The sequence below is a fragment of the Manihot esculenta genome, chromosome 11, assembly GCF_001659605.2.
Source record: "Manihot esculenta cultivar AM560-2 chromosome 11, M.esculenta_v8, whole genome shotgun sequence".
Taxonomy (NCBI): Eukaryota; Viridiplantae; Streptophyta; class Magnoliopsida; order Malpighiales; family Euphorbiaceae; genus Manihot; species Manihot esculenta.
Window position 1 is genome coordinate 4232804 of NC_035171.2, and position 18320 is coordinate 4251123.

Consider the following 18320-nt stretch of genomic DNA (forward strand, 5'->3'; position numbering starts at 1 on the left):
ACATAAAAATATATCAATAGGGAGTGAGGTTTTAAAAATTTTAATAATTTGAAAAAAAAAAGGGATAATTAAGATAGATAAATGAAGGGAAAAGAAAAATTGATAAACTACTTTTACCTCTTACTTTTCATCTATTTATATTATTTTTCCTCTTTTACTATTTTTTAAATTGAATTTTCTATTTTATTTTCCAGTGAAATAAAAAGAATTATAAAGTATATACCAAAACCCCAATCACAATAAAGTAAATAAATTTTATTAAAATTATTTATTTATAAGAGATAAAAGAATAACATTATTTATAAAGTCAATTAATAAAATGTCACTATTAATTATTTTTTGGTTTAAATAATGGATACTTTCTGATTGTTGCATTAAGTCATTGATGGGACCCATGAGCCCATGTCTATTTATCACTAAAAAAATATTTACCACTTGCTGCGCATTAATAAAAAGAAACTCATTCCATTTCAAAAAATAAAAAATAAAAAGAAACTCATTAATAAATTTATATGCGTTGCACAAAATGACATTGACTGGCCGCTGGAGGCCACATGCTGCCTATTCTACGCTCAACGTCAACATTGTTTATATATCTATATTTTTTTTTTAAAGGACAACGAAGGTCTGAATGCTAAAGTTACCTACTGTCTTCCATCATCCTTCCTACATCTCCTTCTCTATCTCTGTCCATTCATTCACACTCAATATACTTGCAAGAAACCTCTGCTCGTGGTTGCATAAGTTTGCAACTTCTTACGACCTCTAGCTTGGGGATGAACGGAGCAGATCGCCGGATGGAAACTAGAGGTATTAATTGTTTTAGCTGAAACTGTTGTACCAAATAGTAATTGTTTCATGGAGCTTTGATTTCATAAACTAATTGAGGCATGTTGTTTATTCTATGGTCACTAAGCACAGATCCGAATGAATCTGGCTCATCTCCATCTGCATCTGAGAATTATGATCGCATTGGGCCAAAGCGGTATTCATACGAGGAACTAGCAACGGTAACTGGTCATTTCTCGCACAATAACCTAATTGGTCGAGGTGGTTTTGGTCATGTTTTTAAGGCATCCTTAGATGGCGAGACTCGTGCTATCAAGAGACTTGATTATCCGGGTGTAGAGTCCGAAGGAGATTTGGAAAGGGAGATTATGGTCGTCAAAAGCATCAGTCACAAAAACCTCGTTGAACTGATTGGTTACTGCATTGATGGAGCCAATAGATTGCTTATTTTAAAGTATTTTCCAAATGGGTCTTTGAGATCTAAATTAGATGGTGAGTCCCATATCCTTTATTTTACGTTTCATGTAACTAATGCGACATAATTAATCTTGCAAATTACAAATGGTTTTGATTTTGTAGGGAAGGAGAATGTTTTAGACTGGAAAAAAAGAATGAATATTGCTATAGGTTCTGCAAGAGGATTGGAATATTTACATGAACACTGTAAGTATGTAGTACAACATATTCCTACTTGGCAGGATTTTAGCTTTAGAGAGTGATTTTATTTTTTATTTTTTATTTTTTGTGATAATTTATTTTCTCTCAAAATTTTATATTTTCTCCGTATCTTTTTCAGGTAAACCTAAAATTATACATTTAGATATCAAGCCGGATAATATTCTTCTTGATGAACATTTTGAACCTAAGGTAAAATAATTTTATAATAAATAAATATTTTATTTATATCTATCACATATATATAGTGAATCTTGATTACTGAGAAATTTTATTTTTTGAATTGAACTCATTGTTTGTATAAAACGATATAAGAGAAGATAATTTTATTGAAATTCTTCAAAGATTGAAAAGTGAGTTTCTAATAGTTAGGTGAGTTCCTTTAATCAATCTTAATAGATTTTTTGTTTTTTTTTATAATTAAAAAAAAAAGAGTATATTCATGAAATTTAGTGCAAAAATAACATATTCACCTTTAAATTAATATATACATTATTTATAAATGGCATAATAAATTTATTAACCAACTTAAATCATTTGTTTAGATAACAGATTTTGGACTTGCTCATTTTTTTACGGGTGTTGCTACTCACATATCCAAATCATCAGTTATGGGAACCCAAGTGTACGTAGGATATAACTTTCTTTCTATATTTAATTATTTTTTTATATATAAAAGAATTGCATTACTATTATTGTCTTTTTCATTTTCACTGTAATTATTATCTACTCTAAAATGAAAATTAAAACAAAAAAAGCACATAAAAATAAATTAAAACTCCTTAATTTGAAGATATTATTTTCTTAAAGAAAATCTATATGAATTTTAATTGTGACAATTCAATTGCAGTTACGAAGATCCACTGACGATAAAATTGGGAAAGTATTCTGATAAATCTGATATTTATTCTTTTGGTGTTACACTTTTAGAGCTAATTACCGGAAGAAAACCTTTAGATCATGGCATTGATATTGTTACTTGGGTATGACTCTATTTGCATTAATAAAAACTATGACATAAAGATTTTTTTTTTTCTCATCGATATATAGTCATTTAAAAAAGTAAAATTTTGAATTTAGATTTGAATAGGAGCTATTTAGATTTTAATCTAGTGCATTTAATTAATAAATATATATATATATATATATATATTTTATCTTGTAGGCAAATCTTCACATTAAAAAGGCTTTACATGGAAAATATGCAAATTTTGTAGATTCTAGAGTACAATCTTTTGATGACGAAGAAATGCATAGAATGGTTTCTTGTATTAATTCTTGCTTAAATCAATCTCCAAAATTTCGTCCAACAATGGAAAAGGTAAAAGTTGTTTCTATAATTAATTTAATTAAAGTATCTTTCAATATAATTATGTGGAAGCCTATTACATAATTGACTTATAATTATTTTATTGCTATATATGTCATGTAGATACGTTTAGTTCTTGAAGGAAAATCGCTTCCAGAAGAATTATACAATCACAAATTGCAATGTAGTATGATATATAAAGGTTCATATTATTTTATGTTAATTTATTATAAATTATATGCATATTTATAGATCTAATTGATGCCTAAATTGTCATTTAATTTTCAACTGTCAAAAATAAGTTTTTTAATTTGAAATTTAGAATAAATTAGTTTTTAACCAAAATTGATACATATTAATTAAATATATTTTTTATCTTATAATTATTCAAACAAACTGTAAAAACAATGACGAAAACTTTATCTTAAAGTTTTAAAACATAAATCTAAAAGTTCATACATAATTTCTTAATCGTTAAATTTGTTAATCATTGAATTAAAACGTATAGTTAATATATATAGTACTGAATATTTCAGGATTAAAAATATAATTTTATTTGAATATAATTATTTATAGAATTATGATTTATCTTATTCGTTATTTTTAATAATTATAGGAGACAAGAACAAAAAAATCATTTATCACCCGAAAACCGAAAACCTCCTTTGTTCCCTTATATATATGAAAAGTGCAAAATTAAGAATTACCATATTTCATTTATTATTTCTTAAAAATGAATATGTAATTACATTTACATTTAAATCGGTTAAGAGTTTTTTAGAATTAAAAAAATAAATTATAAATATTTAATTTATTAATTAGGAATCAATATATAAATTGGATTTTTGTATTAAATAGTTAACATTTTAGTCAATTTACAAGTTCATTGACTTATTTATTAATTTTACATATTATTCTTTTATTATTTAAGGAAAAGTAAATAAATAGGAATAATTCTTCATAAGAAAAAAATATATATTATCAATGGCCATGAAACCATTTGCTATTTTGAAGTTGTTAAATTTTCTTTTAAAAGATTGTGAAACATAATGATTTACTTATATTATATACATCTTGTTTATTGATTGTCACTAAGCACAGATCAGAATGAATCTGGCTCATCTCCTGAGAAGACTATTGGGCCAAAGTCATATTCATACGGTGAACTAGCAAGGGTAACTGATAATTTCTCGCTCAATAACCTAATTTGTCGAGGCAGGTTTGATCATGTTTTCAAGGCATCCTTAGATGGTGAGATCCGTGCTATTAAGAGACTTGATTTTCCGGATGTACAATTCGAAGAAGGTTTGGAGAGGGAGATTATGGTCGTCAAAAGCATCAGTCACAAAAACCTCGTTGAACTGGTTGGTTACTGTATTCATGGAGCCAATAGATTGCTTATTTTTAAGTATTTTCCAAATGGGTCCTTGAGATCTAAATTACATGGTGAGTTCCATATATCCCTTCTTTTACTTTTATGTTCGTATAACTAATCAATATGACATGATAAATCTTAAAAATTACAAATGGTGTTGTAGGAAGTGGGGATGTTTTGGACTGGGAAAAAAGAATGAAGATCGCCGTAGGTTGTGCGAAAGGATTGGAATATTTACATGAACACTGTGAGTATATACTACTACACATTCTTATTTGGCAGGATTTTAGCTTTTGAGTGTGAATTTATTTATTTATTTTTATTTATATTAATTTTTTTATCTCAAACATTTATATTTTATATTTTTTTAGGTAATCCTAAAATTATTCATTTAGATATGAAACCGGATAATATTCTTCTTGATGAAGATTTTGAACCTAAGGTAAGGTAATTTTATAATAAATAAACATTTTATTTATATCATCACTATATACAGAATTTTAATTATTGAATACCGAAATTTTATTTTTGAACAATATTGAAAAATTATGTGAACTCCTTAATTACATAATTTGATTTTTTGTAATTAATTAATAAATCTGGATTCTAATTCTTTTTTAGTTTGGACTTTTTGTAATAAAATTGATTGCTTATAAAAAAACATTAGTAAATCAACCTTAGTAGGTTTTTTGTCTTTTTTTCATGATATAATATTTTCTTAATCAACTTAAATCATTTGTTTAGATAACAAATTTTGGACTTGCTCAATTTTTTACCGACGGTGCTACTCACATATCCAAATCATCAGTTATGGGAACTCATGTGTAAGATATAATTTTCTTTCTATCATTTAATTGTATTGCTATTATTTTCTATTTTTTCAATGCCAGTATTATATTCTCTTAAAATAATTTAAAATAAAATAAATATTAAAATAGATAAAATAATACATAAAAAAATATTAGTACTTCTTAACTTGATGGTATTAAAAATCTTAACAAATTTCATTGCAGTTACGAAGATCCATTGACAACAAAATTGAGAGAATACTCTGATAAATCCGATGTTTATTCTTTTGGAGTTACACTTTTAGAACTGATTACCGGAAGAAAACCTATAGACAATATCATCGACATTGTTACTTGGGTATGGCTCTATTTGCATTAATAAAACTGTGATATAAAAATTCTATTTACCACTTAAAAAGTTTTGAATTTATATCTCAATTGGAGTTTTTTAGATTTTAATCCAATGCATTTATGATCCATTAATAAATAATTTTTTAATCTATATCTTGTAGGCAAATCATCATATTAAAAAGGTTTTGGAGGGAGAATATACAAATTTTGTAGATTTCAATTTACAATCCTTTGACCACGAACAAATGTATCGAATGGTTTCTTGTGTTAATTCTTGTATAAATCAACGTCCAAACTCTCGTCCAACGATGAAAAAGGTAAAATTTTTCACATAAGTAATTTCAAAACTATATATATTATCTCAAAATTTGTAATCATTTTATTGTTATGTCATGTAGATATGTCTAGTTCTTGAAGGAATATTGCCTCCAGAAGAATTATACGATCATGAATTGCAATCGAGTATTATTCTATACTCTTTTATGTTAATTTATTAGAAATTATATGCATATTTATACTGAAGCTTGATCTAATTGATGCCTAAATTAATTTTCATTTAATTTCTATCATGTCTTAACATTAGAAATAAATGTTGATTTTCAACTGCATAAATATTAATTTTTTTAATTTGAAATGTAGAATAAATTAGTTTTTTAGTCAAAATTGATAACATATTAATGAAATATAATTTTTATCTTATAATTATTCAAACAAACTGTAAAAACTATGATGAATATTTTACCTTAAAGCTTTAAAGCATAAATCTAAAAGTTCATCTACTCGGTGATTTTGCTTTTTTCCTTTAATAATATTTCTCCTTATAGAGCTGCACTATTTTTTTTTTTTAGGAAGCAGACGAGCCCAAACCTAGCCTCAAGCCTTTTATCATTGAAGAAACTAATAATTATGGTACACGAGATCGTGGACATGCCAGTCGACGACCAACAGAAGCAACAAGTTATGGTTCCTCCAACATCATTCCAGAAACTTCATTTCATGAGATGGATTGTTTTCCCAAACCCATTGCCTTTAGGAGAAGATGAATATGTTACATTTAATAAAAACCTTAAACCTTTCTCATCTTATTTTTAATAGACCAGAATTCTCATTTATCATTTTAAATTTTTCTCTTTTTATTATTTTTTTTAGTCGATAACTTATTACATTATTCTCTATATTAAATATGCGCAAATTTTAAAAAGTAATTCTCTTTTATTTAATTTCAACATCAAACATTATTGTACGAATTTCAAAAGATTTTTTTTTCATTGATAATTCAATAATAAACCATTAGTGAATAATACGATCTATTTTTAAATGTCACACATGTAAATTTTTACCAAAAGAAATTAGGACTCCCTATTTGAAGATATTAGTTTTTTTAAAAAAAAATTAATACAAATTTTAATTGTGCTAATTTAATTGCAGTTATGAAGATTTATTATCAATGAAATTGAAAAAGTATTTTGATAAATCTGATGTTTATTTTTTCAGTGTTAGGCTTTTGGGACTGATTTCTAAAAATTTTAGGGATTTGTGCTATTAATTAAATAAAATTTTAGAGATTAAATTATATTTTATTGTTAACTTTTTTAAAATTAATTTAATTCTTCTAATTATAACAGTGATAAATTGAAAAAATATTTAATTTTATCATTTTTTTTAAGTAAAAATAATGATTGTATTAATAAGAATTTATCAAATAAAGAGGGATGTCATCCCAAACAGAGAGACGATCATGCCTAACAAATTCTCTAGACAAAGTATAAGCAGATAGAGTGGCATGAAAATGAATTCATTTAATAGAAATATTAGTTTTAGAATCTAACAAAGATTTACAATTATTCAAAATCAAATCCAGTTCAAAAATGTCTAAATGTGGAAATTGAAGAGTTTGAATCACCTGCAAACAGTCCATAAGAATGTAACCATTAAAAGACAAAAATTCTATCGTAAAGAGCAAACAGTGATGAAGAGCTAAAACTTCAACAATTACCAGCGTACCATTATCTTCCGAGAAATCAGAAACACAATGTTGAAATATACTCTCAGAGTTTTCCACAACAAAACCGTAACCAATAAAATCTTGAACTTAAAACAAAGTCCCATCAACTTGACAAAACCAACTAAAATTGTCCAAGCTTGATACAAATCCTGGCGGAGCAGAATTGCCGAAATCATGCAGCCATAGGCTTGTTGATCTCTGGTTTCGACGAACAGGTACTCTGAGGAAATCACCTCAACCAAACTTGATATCTTCTTTCTTCAAAGTCAGCCGCAAGTCACAAAAAACCTCCACATGACCTAATTTCCCACATAGATAGCAAAAAATAGTAAGTTTTTCGTATTGAAACTTCACAGTAAACACAATACCATCATCTCCAACAAACTTCTTCCGCCGTTTCAAAGGTTGCCGAATGTCCAAACAAACTTTAACTCTCATAGGACTCGATTGTATCTCCTTCCAAACAAGCATGAAATTGAAATACAAATTTTAATTGTACTAATTTAATTGCAGCTATGAAGATTCATTATCAATGAAATTGAAAAAGTATTTTGATAAATCTGATGTTTATTTTTTCAATGTTAAGCTTTTGGAACTGATTATAAAAAATTTTAGGGGTTTGTACTATTAATTAAATAAAATTTTAGAGACTATATTATATTTTACTGTTAACTTTTTTTTTTAAATTAATTTAATTTTTTTAATTATAATAGTAATAAATTGAAAAAATATTTAATTTTATTATTTAAAATTTAAAATTTTGAATATAAATATGAATTAATATAAATATTTAAATTTTTTATTCAATAGACCTTTCAAAAATATGTGATATAACATATAAACTAAAAATTTTTTTTATCAAAATTGATTTATATTAATAGATAAAATTAAGATAAATGTGAAAAGATTAATTTTATTGTATAAAATTTTAAAATTAGAATATAAATATAAAAAGTCATAAATTTTTATATCTTTTTATCCAATAGACTTTTTTCTATTAGATAAACTAGTCGACGTAGCATGTTGATTAAATTTTAATTATACAGTTATTAATTTTATTAATGGAGAATAAAAAATAAAGTTTTTATGGTTAAGTGGTATCGAAGTTGCAATACGGATAAAAAGATCTCAATTTTTCTTAGAAAATTCCAAATCAAAATTTTTAGTCAAAGTATCCCACCAAGTTATTAAATTGTTTAATTACTTTTTGCATTTATTTTGAATAACAATACAAATAAATTTCATTATTAATTAAATAATCAAAATCCATATTGATTATCTGAGATCCAATAGAATAGGGTTTTACAAGGGTTTTGGTATTGAAAAATAAAGTTTAGTCCATCTCTCTAAAGGGGTATCCCTTTTATCCTTTCGTTCTGCTTGCTGGTGACGTATAACGGCTCTCCCATGATTGGGCCACGCGTCTCTGCCATACAGATATGGGCGTACGAGGGAATCAGGCGCCTGCTCCATGCGTAACGGCCTCTGATTCTCCCCCGTGCGTACATTCGAGCGGATCTGCCAGGCTGTATGATGAGTCTCGTTCTGGATTCTAGGCTGGGCCGAGAGCTGGGTTGGACGCTGAACCCAGGAGGAGAAGGAATCCATGGGAAGGTTATATGGGCTGGGCCGATCTCGATGAGGAAGAATCTGGTGGAGTCCGGCCTCAGGGGTCTGATGATCTGGGCTTGTCTTGAGAGGGCATGCGGGCCTTCCTTTCATGGGCCGTGGCCATAATCTGGGCCCAGGATTGGGGGTAGGGAAATCCAGCGGTCATCAATTGCCCCTTCACCTTCTTGGTAGTTATTGCTCTGACTGCCGAGGGGGTGAATATCGAGAACCATTATGACCGCGTCTATTCACGTACAGATGCCTTTATAACTCCCTTTCATCTTTTTGTCATTCCTCATTTCTTGAATCTTATCTGCCTCTTTCCCTTTCTGGCCTTTTCTTACCTCTCAGATACTCTGCTCTTCTTTACTTTCCTGTCGTTATCGCCTGGACATACTTCTTTTTCCTTTTCCATGAATATCTTTTAAAGATCCTGACATTGTGGGCTTAGAGTCTAGAGTTACTTTGCGCTAAGACTTCAGATTTTGAGTGTATATCAGTGTTGACTCCTCTTCACTTCTAGGCCCTTTGTCGGAGAAAAGGAGTCTTTCCTTCCAGCAAGATTCTCCTGTTTTTTCTGCAAAGGAGACTTCTTCAAACGGATTGAGGTGAGCCTGGGGCTTCATTGCTTTGTTGCCCCAGGAGTTTGCTTTAATCTTGCTTTCATTATCTCGACAAAAGATTATCCTGACTTGTCTCTGCTTGGAACTTTTTGCGGTACCTGAGATAAAGATGGGTCAGTCCAAACCTCTCGAAAATCTGATATTACCTCGAGGGAGTCTGAAGGTTGCTTCTGAGGTCCTCCTAGTAGGGCGGTTGATGGGTGGAGCCATTTGGCAGGTCGTTGAAATTGTTTTACCCGGATCGTCGGACTGGCCTCCTCCTCTAGTTAATGTTCGAGCTCCAAAGAGGCTATGGGCTGTTGAGGGGTCTGTTGTGACTTTTCCTTCCTTCAAGAAGGAAATTTCCCCGATGTCCTTGTTGTCTGCTTTTGATATAAATGGAGGTGGCGAAAATGATCAATTTATTGTCCCCTTTGGTGTGGAGTACCCGTATTATGAGGGGCAGAGATCTGCTGCACTCAGTCAAGCTTCCGTCGATGCCTTCGAATATATGCTCTGTGATCTTCTTGAAGCCGTAACTCGAAGACTTATGTTTTTCATGCGTGGCATACGAATAGCATATAATATCTGAGCTTGTTCGTATGTACCGTGTATCACATTTGGGCAACCGAATGTTTACCTATAGGGGAACAGTGAGAAATGCTTATGGGAATCAACTTGTTCAGTTCCCCTATAATAACGAAGCGGGGCTCGACCGACCTACAGAGCTCGTTTTCCGTATTCAAGAGTTCCTTTGTATCGAAAACTAAGATAGTATGATAGGTGATAGTGATGTAAACATAGACGACGTATCTGATCATGTAAATCCTCTAAGGATAGCTTTTTATTCTGTAATGTGGGTATTCGTAACGTGCTGTAATGAAACTTTCATTTTTTCGTTCATATCCGAACTGTTCCTTCTTTATTATGAATGAGATGTTGAGACTGTTCTTCGTGGTTTTCTCTGAGAAGTCTACGATATTGTTTTTTCCTTCTTGCTTTTTAATTGATCCGACCTGGAATCCATTTAGTCAGTCTGAGTTTTCAGTTTGCTTTTTCCGAGCTGTACCGACCGACCTGTGAGCTTGCTTTCGGTTTACTCTGTCCAAGCGAGACTAATCCGACCTGTGAGCTCTGTCTGTGTTCAATGATCCGAGCTCTAAGTTCCCTTAGCTTTCTATTTTACTTTTTCCGAGCTGGACTAACCGACCTGTGAGCTTTGCTTTTAATCAATGGGTTAAGCTTCTGACCCATAACTTTGTAAGATTCCAAGGCGTCTTCATCGCTTCGTTCTAGGCTCCTGGCCTTTGTTTAATGATGATCCTTCTTAGGTGATAGGCTGGTCTGACCTTTATCATGCTTCCCCCTGTTTGTCTCCTTGGGTCTTTCTATGACTTACTCTTTTTCCTTAGTTTTTACTGCCTGAGCGGTGATGATGTGCATTTTGCGTGTCAGGTCGTCCTGAGGGAGAGATTCGACTGGAGCTCGGTTTCAAAGTTTTGACAACTTGAGTTTGTTTTATGCGAATAGCGTGTGGGCCTTCGGCTGATGGGCTATTGTCGTGGGCCTGGCCCTTTGTAGGGGTGGAGAAGCCCAGCGGTCATCTCCTTGCCCCTTTACCTTCTCGCCAGTTATTATCTAACCGTTGAGAGGGTAAACTTCGAGAGCAATTAATGATCGCGCCGCTCCAAGACAAAACTGCTCAGAACAACGTTTCATCTCATTATTGCCTTTCACTTCGAATTCTCTCTGTCTTCTGAAGAAATTCGCTCTCTTCTGCTCTCTGTTTTCCTGCAACTTCTTCTATTTTTTTCACCCTATTGCGTTTTCAAGTACGCTTCTCTGCTCTTCCATGGAGGGTCCAAAGCTCCCGGATGTCGCTAATCTTAGGTCGCATATCACTTCTTCGACCATAAATAAACATATTTCTCGGAGGTATCAAGATACTCCGCTTTATCTTATTCGAGCTCCTTTCCAAAATGAAAGGATAGTTCTTCCAAACCCTCCCCCCTGGTTTGATGGATCCCCAGAGGGGGCGTTGTATAGTCTTTTTTCTCAAACAAAGGGATTTCGGTCTACCTTTCCCTTTTACTCCTTTTTTTGTCGAGGTTTTCCAATACTTCGGGGTAACCCCTCGGATGTTATCCCCAAATTCTATTCTGTTCATGAGTTGTTTCGAATCCATCTGCCGAAGCTGGGGTTTCACACCCACGGCCTGTCTGTTCGTCACTTTCTTCCGTCTCGTTAGGGCGGTTCAGAATTTCTATTATTTTTCCCCCCGTAGTGGGTTGTCTCTTTTCACGGGCTACAAGGATTCCATAAAGGGATGGGTTGAGAATTTCCTTGTGGCGGAGCTGAAATTAGAATCCGCCTTATCATGGGGAGTGGATCTAAGTTGGGAAGATGTTCCTCCGGGCTGCAATGACCTGCCCCGGTTGAGCCTTATTGAGCAGGTGGGATTGCTTCGACTGACTTCTGTTGAAAAGAAGTATGACATCGAGAAGTGTATGTTCGTGTCTAATCTTAGGGATATCCGGGACACGGGTATAGTGCCTTGTCCAATGACTGTTTCTTTGTTGTAAGTGATATTATAAAATGCGCTAATCCTTTATAGTTTCTTGTTTTTGCAGCTTCTGTCGTTGAAATGGAAGAGATTAGGCATCCGAAGAATTTAGTCCTGTTTCGGGATAATATGCATGCAATTTTTGATGCCCTTCGAGCTGGGCGTTCTGTGCCTGAGGTCGCTGCAGAGGTAGCTCAAGTTGCTTCTTCCAAGAAAGTTAGCCGACCTCCTACCAAGGCTTCCTCTCGAGATCCTAAGCTGAGCTCTCGAGGCTCTAAGTCATCTCGGCCCTCTAGTCGTGGCAAGTCGGCTTTGACTATTAAGCCTATTGAAGAGTCTAAGTCTGCTCAAGGTTCTTCAGAGGGTGTGAGGGGAGTTTCTCTAGCCATTGTGGAGCAGACCGAGGTCGTCGAACAGGCACAGTTGGGTCTTGCTCGTTCTTCTGAAGAGGTGTCAGGGGGAAAACTTAAGTCCCCCATTACCGAGGATGAGGAGGCCCCTGGGAAGGGAAAAGAGATCGTCCTTGTGGAGGATGACGTCTTGGAGGCGCCTGCCAAGGATGCCCCTGCCCCTGTGGGGGTCAGGTCTGAGTCTGGAGACTCCGTAGGGAAAACCGGGGACAAGCGTCCAGCGTTTCATGGAACACCTGCCCCTCCTCCTGTCCAGAAGAAGCCCAGGGTTTCCAAAGGATCTTCTCCTGCCCTTCCTCCTATTGGGAAGGGAAAAAATGTTCCTGTTGTACCTCTATTGTCTTCTACTGACAACGACACTCTGAACGCAGCGGACATCACTTCTCAATCTCCGGCCAATGCCGTCGCCGAATTTCTTAGAGAACGGATGTTCGGCGGAGCTACAGAGGCCTCGGATCCACGCCTGCTTGCCCTTACTGGTTTTTTAGCCAGTTCTACCAAGGAGCAAGCATCCTTCCTATCCCGATCTCGTGAAGTGCTTGGGAATACAATCAGGGAGATGCTTTTGATGGTAAATTATTTTTCTCTCTCTTTTGGTCTTCTTTATTTCTTTCTTTTGATGGTTGTCCTCTCTTACTAGGTGACGGGTCTTTTTATGGAGGTGGACACTCGCGACCACTCCCTCCGAGAGTCCGTGGATCGCCGGATTGAAGAGGCGCGCCTGGAGGAGAATATATCTGCCACCAATGACACCAGAGGCAATCTTATAGCTGCCCGGGAACATTCCCAGTCCCTCCAGGTGGAGTTGCACTCTGCCTTGGAGGCCCTTAAAAGAGCTGAAGGCAGAGCGGCTGAGGCAGTAGAGCACACCAAATCCCTGGAGGTAGAGTTGTCTCGTACTCGCAGGGTTCTCCAAGAGTCTGATGAGAGGACAGCTGAGGTGGAAGTTCGTTGTGTAGAAGTTTTAAAGCAGCTGTCCTCTATGACAGCGGCTCTTTAGGAAAGAGATGAGGTTGTAAGTCAAAGGGATGAAGTCCGGTGCCAATATGAAGCCTTAAAGGCTGATTCTGAAGGACTTCAAGTTCGCCTGAATGAGGTGAATGTTCAGAAGGAGAGGGCCTTAGCTCGGGTGGAAGTCCTTGAGCAGGAGCTGAGCACGAGCTCTGAACGTATCAGAGTCCTGGCTTCATCGGCGGAGGAGTCCCAACTTCGCCATCAACAGCTTAACCATGAAGTCAGGACTTTGGAACGTAAATGTTCGGCCCTGCTCGAGGTGGTGAAACATGCTGAAGGCAAGGTCCTGCTAGAACGCGAGAGGTGTCTAGCAGAATATCAGGAGTCGGAGGAGCTGAAAAGAAAGATTGAGCAGGCCTGTGAAGCTCACCTTCAGGACTACAAGGATTCTCCTAAGTTGAAGGCATTTATAGCTGAGGCCTGTGAAACACATCTTGACGAATATAAAGCCTCTGCAGACATGAAATCTACTGTTCTTCAGAAAGCCTTCCGCATGTATGTAACTGGTTACAATCGCGGTATAAGAGAGGCTAGACATGCTCCTGATACTCCTCTGGCAAAGCTTCGTATGGCCGAAGTGGACTCTGATGGTGAGCCGATGTTGTATGGAGAAGATGATTTCCCTATGCCTAGAGGGGACTGTCGCGTTGGAGGTCCGTCGGCTGTATCTTCCGAAGAAAAATCCGAGTCGGATGGGGAGGACCTGGGAGCCCTTGAGTCTGAAGGAGGCGACCCCGAATCTGAAGGGGAGGACCTCAATCCAGGGTTGGAGGTTGCCCCTGTTGTTGATACTAAGACATCTGACCCAAAAGATGCCGGGCTTCCTCCAGATATAGTTGTAAATAAACATAATGTAGGCGAGGATGTTCTTACAAATGTAAGTCCTTTAAGGACTATCTTTCCTTCAACCTCGTCTGATAAGTAGATTGTAACAGTCCTGTATTCTTAATGAAATTTTAATTTCTTTGAACTATTTTTCGCTTTATAATTTATCTCTCCTTCTCGTAACTGTAATGCTGACATTGTATATTTTTATTCATAAGCTTTTTCTGAACTAGATTAGCCTTTAGTCATGAGCTCGATTCTTAGCTAATTGTCTGAACTTATAAGTCAGATCACATACCTTCTACTGGTGATTAGCAGGGCTGCCTTTTTGCTTTTAGTTCTGTCTTGTCAGGAAATGAAGCTGAGGTCCTTTCTTCCTAAATTGCCCCCTTGATCTCCTCAACCTTTCATTACATGAGTGTTGAGGAGGTAAATAATTTTTTCCTGCTTCCTTGGTTATGAGCTCGGATGTCTATTCGACGGACTCGAGTTATGAGCGCGGTCCTTTAGCTTTGTATGGATGTTTTTTTTTTTTTTTATCCGAGCTGAGAGCTCGGCTCTTTACTCTTCACTTAGGTTTTTACGCCTATGGCTTGTGATGCTTCGTATATCCCTGGATATCTTCCGGGCTATTTGCTGTCTAGGCCTCTTTGTAAGCTGAGCTTAGCGTCAGCGATCACTTTTTAAGTTTAGTACCTTTTGGCCATAGTGCTCCGAGCTCCTTCGGGAGATCGGAGTTTGGCCTTTCCTTGATGCCTTTGGACGCATCTTTTTGTGAGGTCGGAACTATATTTTTATGCATTGTCCCTGCATATGATATGGAGAATTTTTGCTTAAAGATGGTCTTAAGGCCTTCTCCAGCTGTTTTTTACTTTGTTTTCCCGGGAGTTCTTAGGTGATCCCGGTCTTCTTTGTGTTTCCGGGGCGACCTCGGGGCCTTGCAGGCTGTTTTTGTTCCAGGAGATCTTACGGAATCCTGGTCATTTTTGTATTTCTGGGGTGACCTCGGGGCCCCGCCGGCTGTTTGTGCTCCAGGAGATCTTACGGGATCCTGGTCATTTTTGTATTTCTGGGATGACCTCGGGGCCTCGCCGGTTGTTTTTGTTCCAGGAGATCTTACGGGATCCTGGTAATTTTTGTTCCGGGGTGACCTTGGGGCCCCGCTGACTGTTTGTGCTCTAGGAGATCTTACGGGATCCTGGTCATTTTTGTTCCGGGGTAACCTCGGGGCCCCGCCGGCTGTTTGTGCTCCAGGAGATCTTACGGGATCCTGGTCATTTTTATTCCGGGGTGACCTCGGGGCCCCGCCGGCTGTTTGTGCTCCAGGAGATCTTACGGGATCCTGGTCATTTTTGTTCCGGGGTAACCTCGGGGCCCCGCCGGCTGTTTGTGCTCCAGGAGATCTTACGGGATCTTGGTCATTTTTGTTCCGGGGTGACCTCGGGGCCCTGCCGGCTGTTTGTGCTCCAGGAGATCTTACGGGATCCTGGTCATTTTTGTTCCGGGGTGACCTCGGGGCCCCGCCGGCTGTTTGTGCTCCAGGAGATCTTACGGGATCCTGGTCATTTTTGTATTTTCGGGATGACCTCGGGGCCTCGCCGGTTGTTTGTGCTCTCACTTTGGTTTGTGGTGTCAGGAAATCTAGGGGATCCTGTACACCTACTTTTCTTTTTCCTGGAGGAATATTATTCATGATAATAAAGATAATCTCATTGTATAAATAACTTGTTTCCATCATATTTATCAGAATACAATGTTTTTTTCTACAACTATATCAGGGGAAATACCTCTTTAGATGTTGAATATTCCAAGCGTGGGGCTCATGGTTCCCTTGCATATCTTCAATCCGGTATACTCCTGGCCGGACTACTTTTGTTACCTTGAAAGGGCCCTCCCAGGTCGGTGCTAGCTTACCAGTTGCCGCCCTTTTTCCTGTGGCTTCCAGGTTTCTTAAGGCCAGGTCTCCTACTTTCAAGCTTCTTTCTCTAACCTTTTGGTTGTAGTATCGTGCTGCCCGTTGTTGATAGGCGGCAGTTCGGATTTGGGCTTCTTCCCTGATTTCCTCAAGGGCATCCAGGTTGCTTCTTAGCTTGTCATCGTTAGCGCTCTCACTAGCAAATTGGACTCGATGAGTAGGAATCTGCAACTCAACTAGGACTACGGCCTCTGTACCATAGGCAAGTGCGAAAGGCGTTTCTTTAGTGGGTGCTCTAGGGGTGGTTCGGAGTGCCCACAGGATGCTGTTGAGTTCTTCTGCCCAATTTGTTTTTGCCCCATCTAGTCGCTTTTTTAATCCTTGTAGGATGGCTCTGTTGGTGACCTCTGTTTGGCCGTTAGTTTGGGGATGAGCCACAGAGGAGAATTTATGCCAGATGCCCATGTTTGTGGTGAAAGCTCTGAAGGTGCTGCAATCAAACTGTCGGCCATTATCTGAAATAAGCACTCTGGGTACACCAAATCTGCAGATGATATGCCCCCACACAAAATCTATCATCTTTCGAGCTGTGATTGTGGCTATTGCTTCTGCCTCTGGCCATTTTGAGAAGTACTCTACAGCCACCACTACAAATTTCCTCTGCCCCGTGGTTTTGGGGAAAGGTCCCAGGATGTCAATTCCCCATTGCGAGAAAGGCCATGGACTGGATATGTTGGCCTGAGGAGTGGCTGGAGTCTTGATGGCATTGGCAAATCTCTGGCATACGTCGCACCTTCGGACGAACTCTTCTGCTTCTTTTTTAACAGTGGGCCAATAATACCCTTGCCGGAATACTTTATTAGCTAATGTCCCTCCTCCCTCGTGGGCTCCACACAGGCCTCTATGTATTTCTTCCATCACCTTCGTAGCCTCTTCCGGGCTCACGCATCGGAGCCACGGACTGGACTTTCCTTTTCTGTACAAGGTCCCCCTTATTGCTTGGTAGTTAGCGGCACGAGCTGCTATCTTTTTGGCTTCATCTCTATCCTCGGGGAGTTTACCTTTCTCCAGGTATTCTAAGTAAGGGGTCATCCAAGTCGGATTCTGTTCCACCTGCAATATCGTATTAGTTTTATTAAAAGCAGGTGTATGGACATGTTGTATGTACACTTCATCGGGAAGCTGTTCCAATTCTTCTTTGGATAATCGGCTAAGCAGATCTGCTTCCTCATTTTCCTCTCGGGGTATTCTTTGAAACCTGATGGTTACTCCTCGACTTGTGAGCTCGGCTTCTAAAGTTTTTACTTTAGCCAGGTAACTCTGCATAAGGGGGTCTCTAGCCTGATACATCCCTGTTACTTGGTTGATCACCAGCTGAGAGTCGCTGTTTATCTCGAGATCGGTTACTCCCACCTCCAGTGCCACCAACATCCCATTTATCAGGGCTTCATATTCTGCCACATTATTCGAGGCTTTGAACTCTAGACGTAAGGCGTAACATACCTTAAAATCCTCTGGCCCCTTAAGCATTATTCCGGCACCACTGCCCTCAGTGCCTGATGCTCCGTTGACATACAACTTCCAGTTAAACTCTGGATGAGGCTCCCCCTCACGTTCCTGTCCTGTTATCCCCGAGGATGATCCTCCCTACTCCTCGTTGAATGAGCACTCTGCTATGAAGTCAGCCAAAACTTGAGATTTTATGGCTGTCCTAGGTCGATATTCTAGACAGTAAGGGCTGATCTCTACGGACCAAGCCAACATCCGACCCGAAGTTTTTGGCCTGCGTAAGATCTTCTTTAAGGGTTGGTCTGTCATCACAACTCCTTGGTGGCCTTCCAAGTATACTTTGAATTTCCGGACTGCTAGCAATAGGGCGTAAGCCATTTTTTCAATGTTCGAATATCCGACCTCGGTATCTCTGAGTACCTTGCTGACGTAAAAAACGGGTTTCTGCTCCCCTTCTTCCACCCTTACTAACACTGCGCTGACTGCTTGTTTTGAGGCTGCCAAATATATCAGGAGTTCTTCCCCTTTCATAGGACTACTGAGCACGTGGGGCGAGCTGAGATATCCCTTAAGCTCTGC

At 37.2% G+C, this 18320-nt stretch overlaps 1 protein-coding gene across 1 annotated transcript in view; it reads left to right on the top strand.

Annotated features, from left to right (window-relative positions):
- The first annotated feature begins 611 nt into the window (after nucleotides 1–611).
- LOC110627913 (tyrosine-protein kinase JAK2) overlaps nucleotides 612–18320 on the top strand; it is a 65909-nt gene continuing 48200 nt past the window's right edge. Inside the window, exons 1-8 of the mRNA XM_043962185.1 lie at nucleotides 612–810; nucleotides 922–1281; nucleotides 1369–1452; nucleotides 1586–1656; nucleotides 2017–2089; nucleotides 3875–4219; nucleotides 4312–4395; nucleotides 4520–4590. Of these exons, the coding sequence (XP_043818120.1) occupies nucleotides 777–810; nucleotides 922–1281; nucleotides 1369–1452; nucleotides 1586–1656; nucleotides 2017–2089; nucleotides 3875–4219; nucleotides 4312–4395; nucleotides 4520–4590 (1122 nt within the window). The 5' untranslated portion in view covers nucleotides 612–776. The remainder of the gene's footprint in view (nucleotides 811–921; nucleotides 1282–1368; nucleotides 1453–1585; nucleotides 1657–2016; nucleotides 2090–3874; nucleotides 4220–4311; nucleotides 4396–4519; nucleotides 4591–18320) is intronic.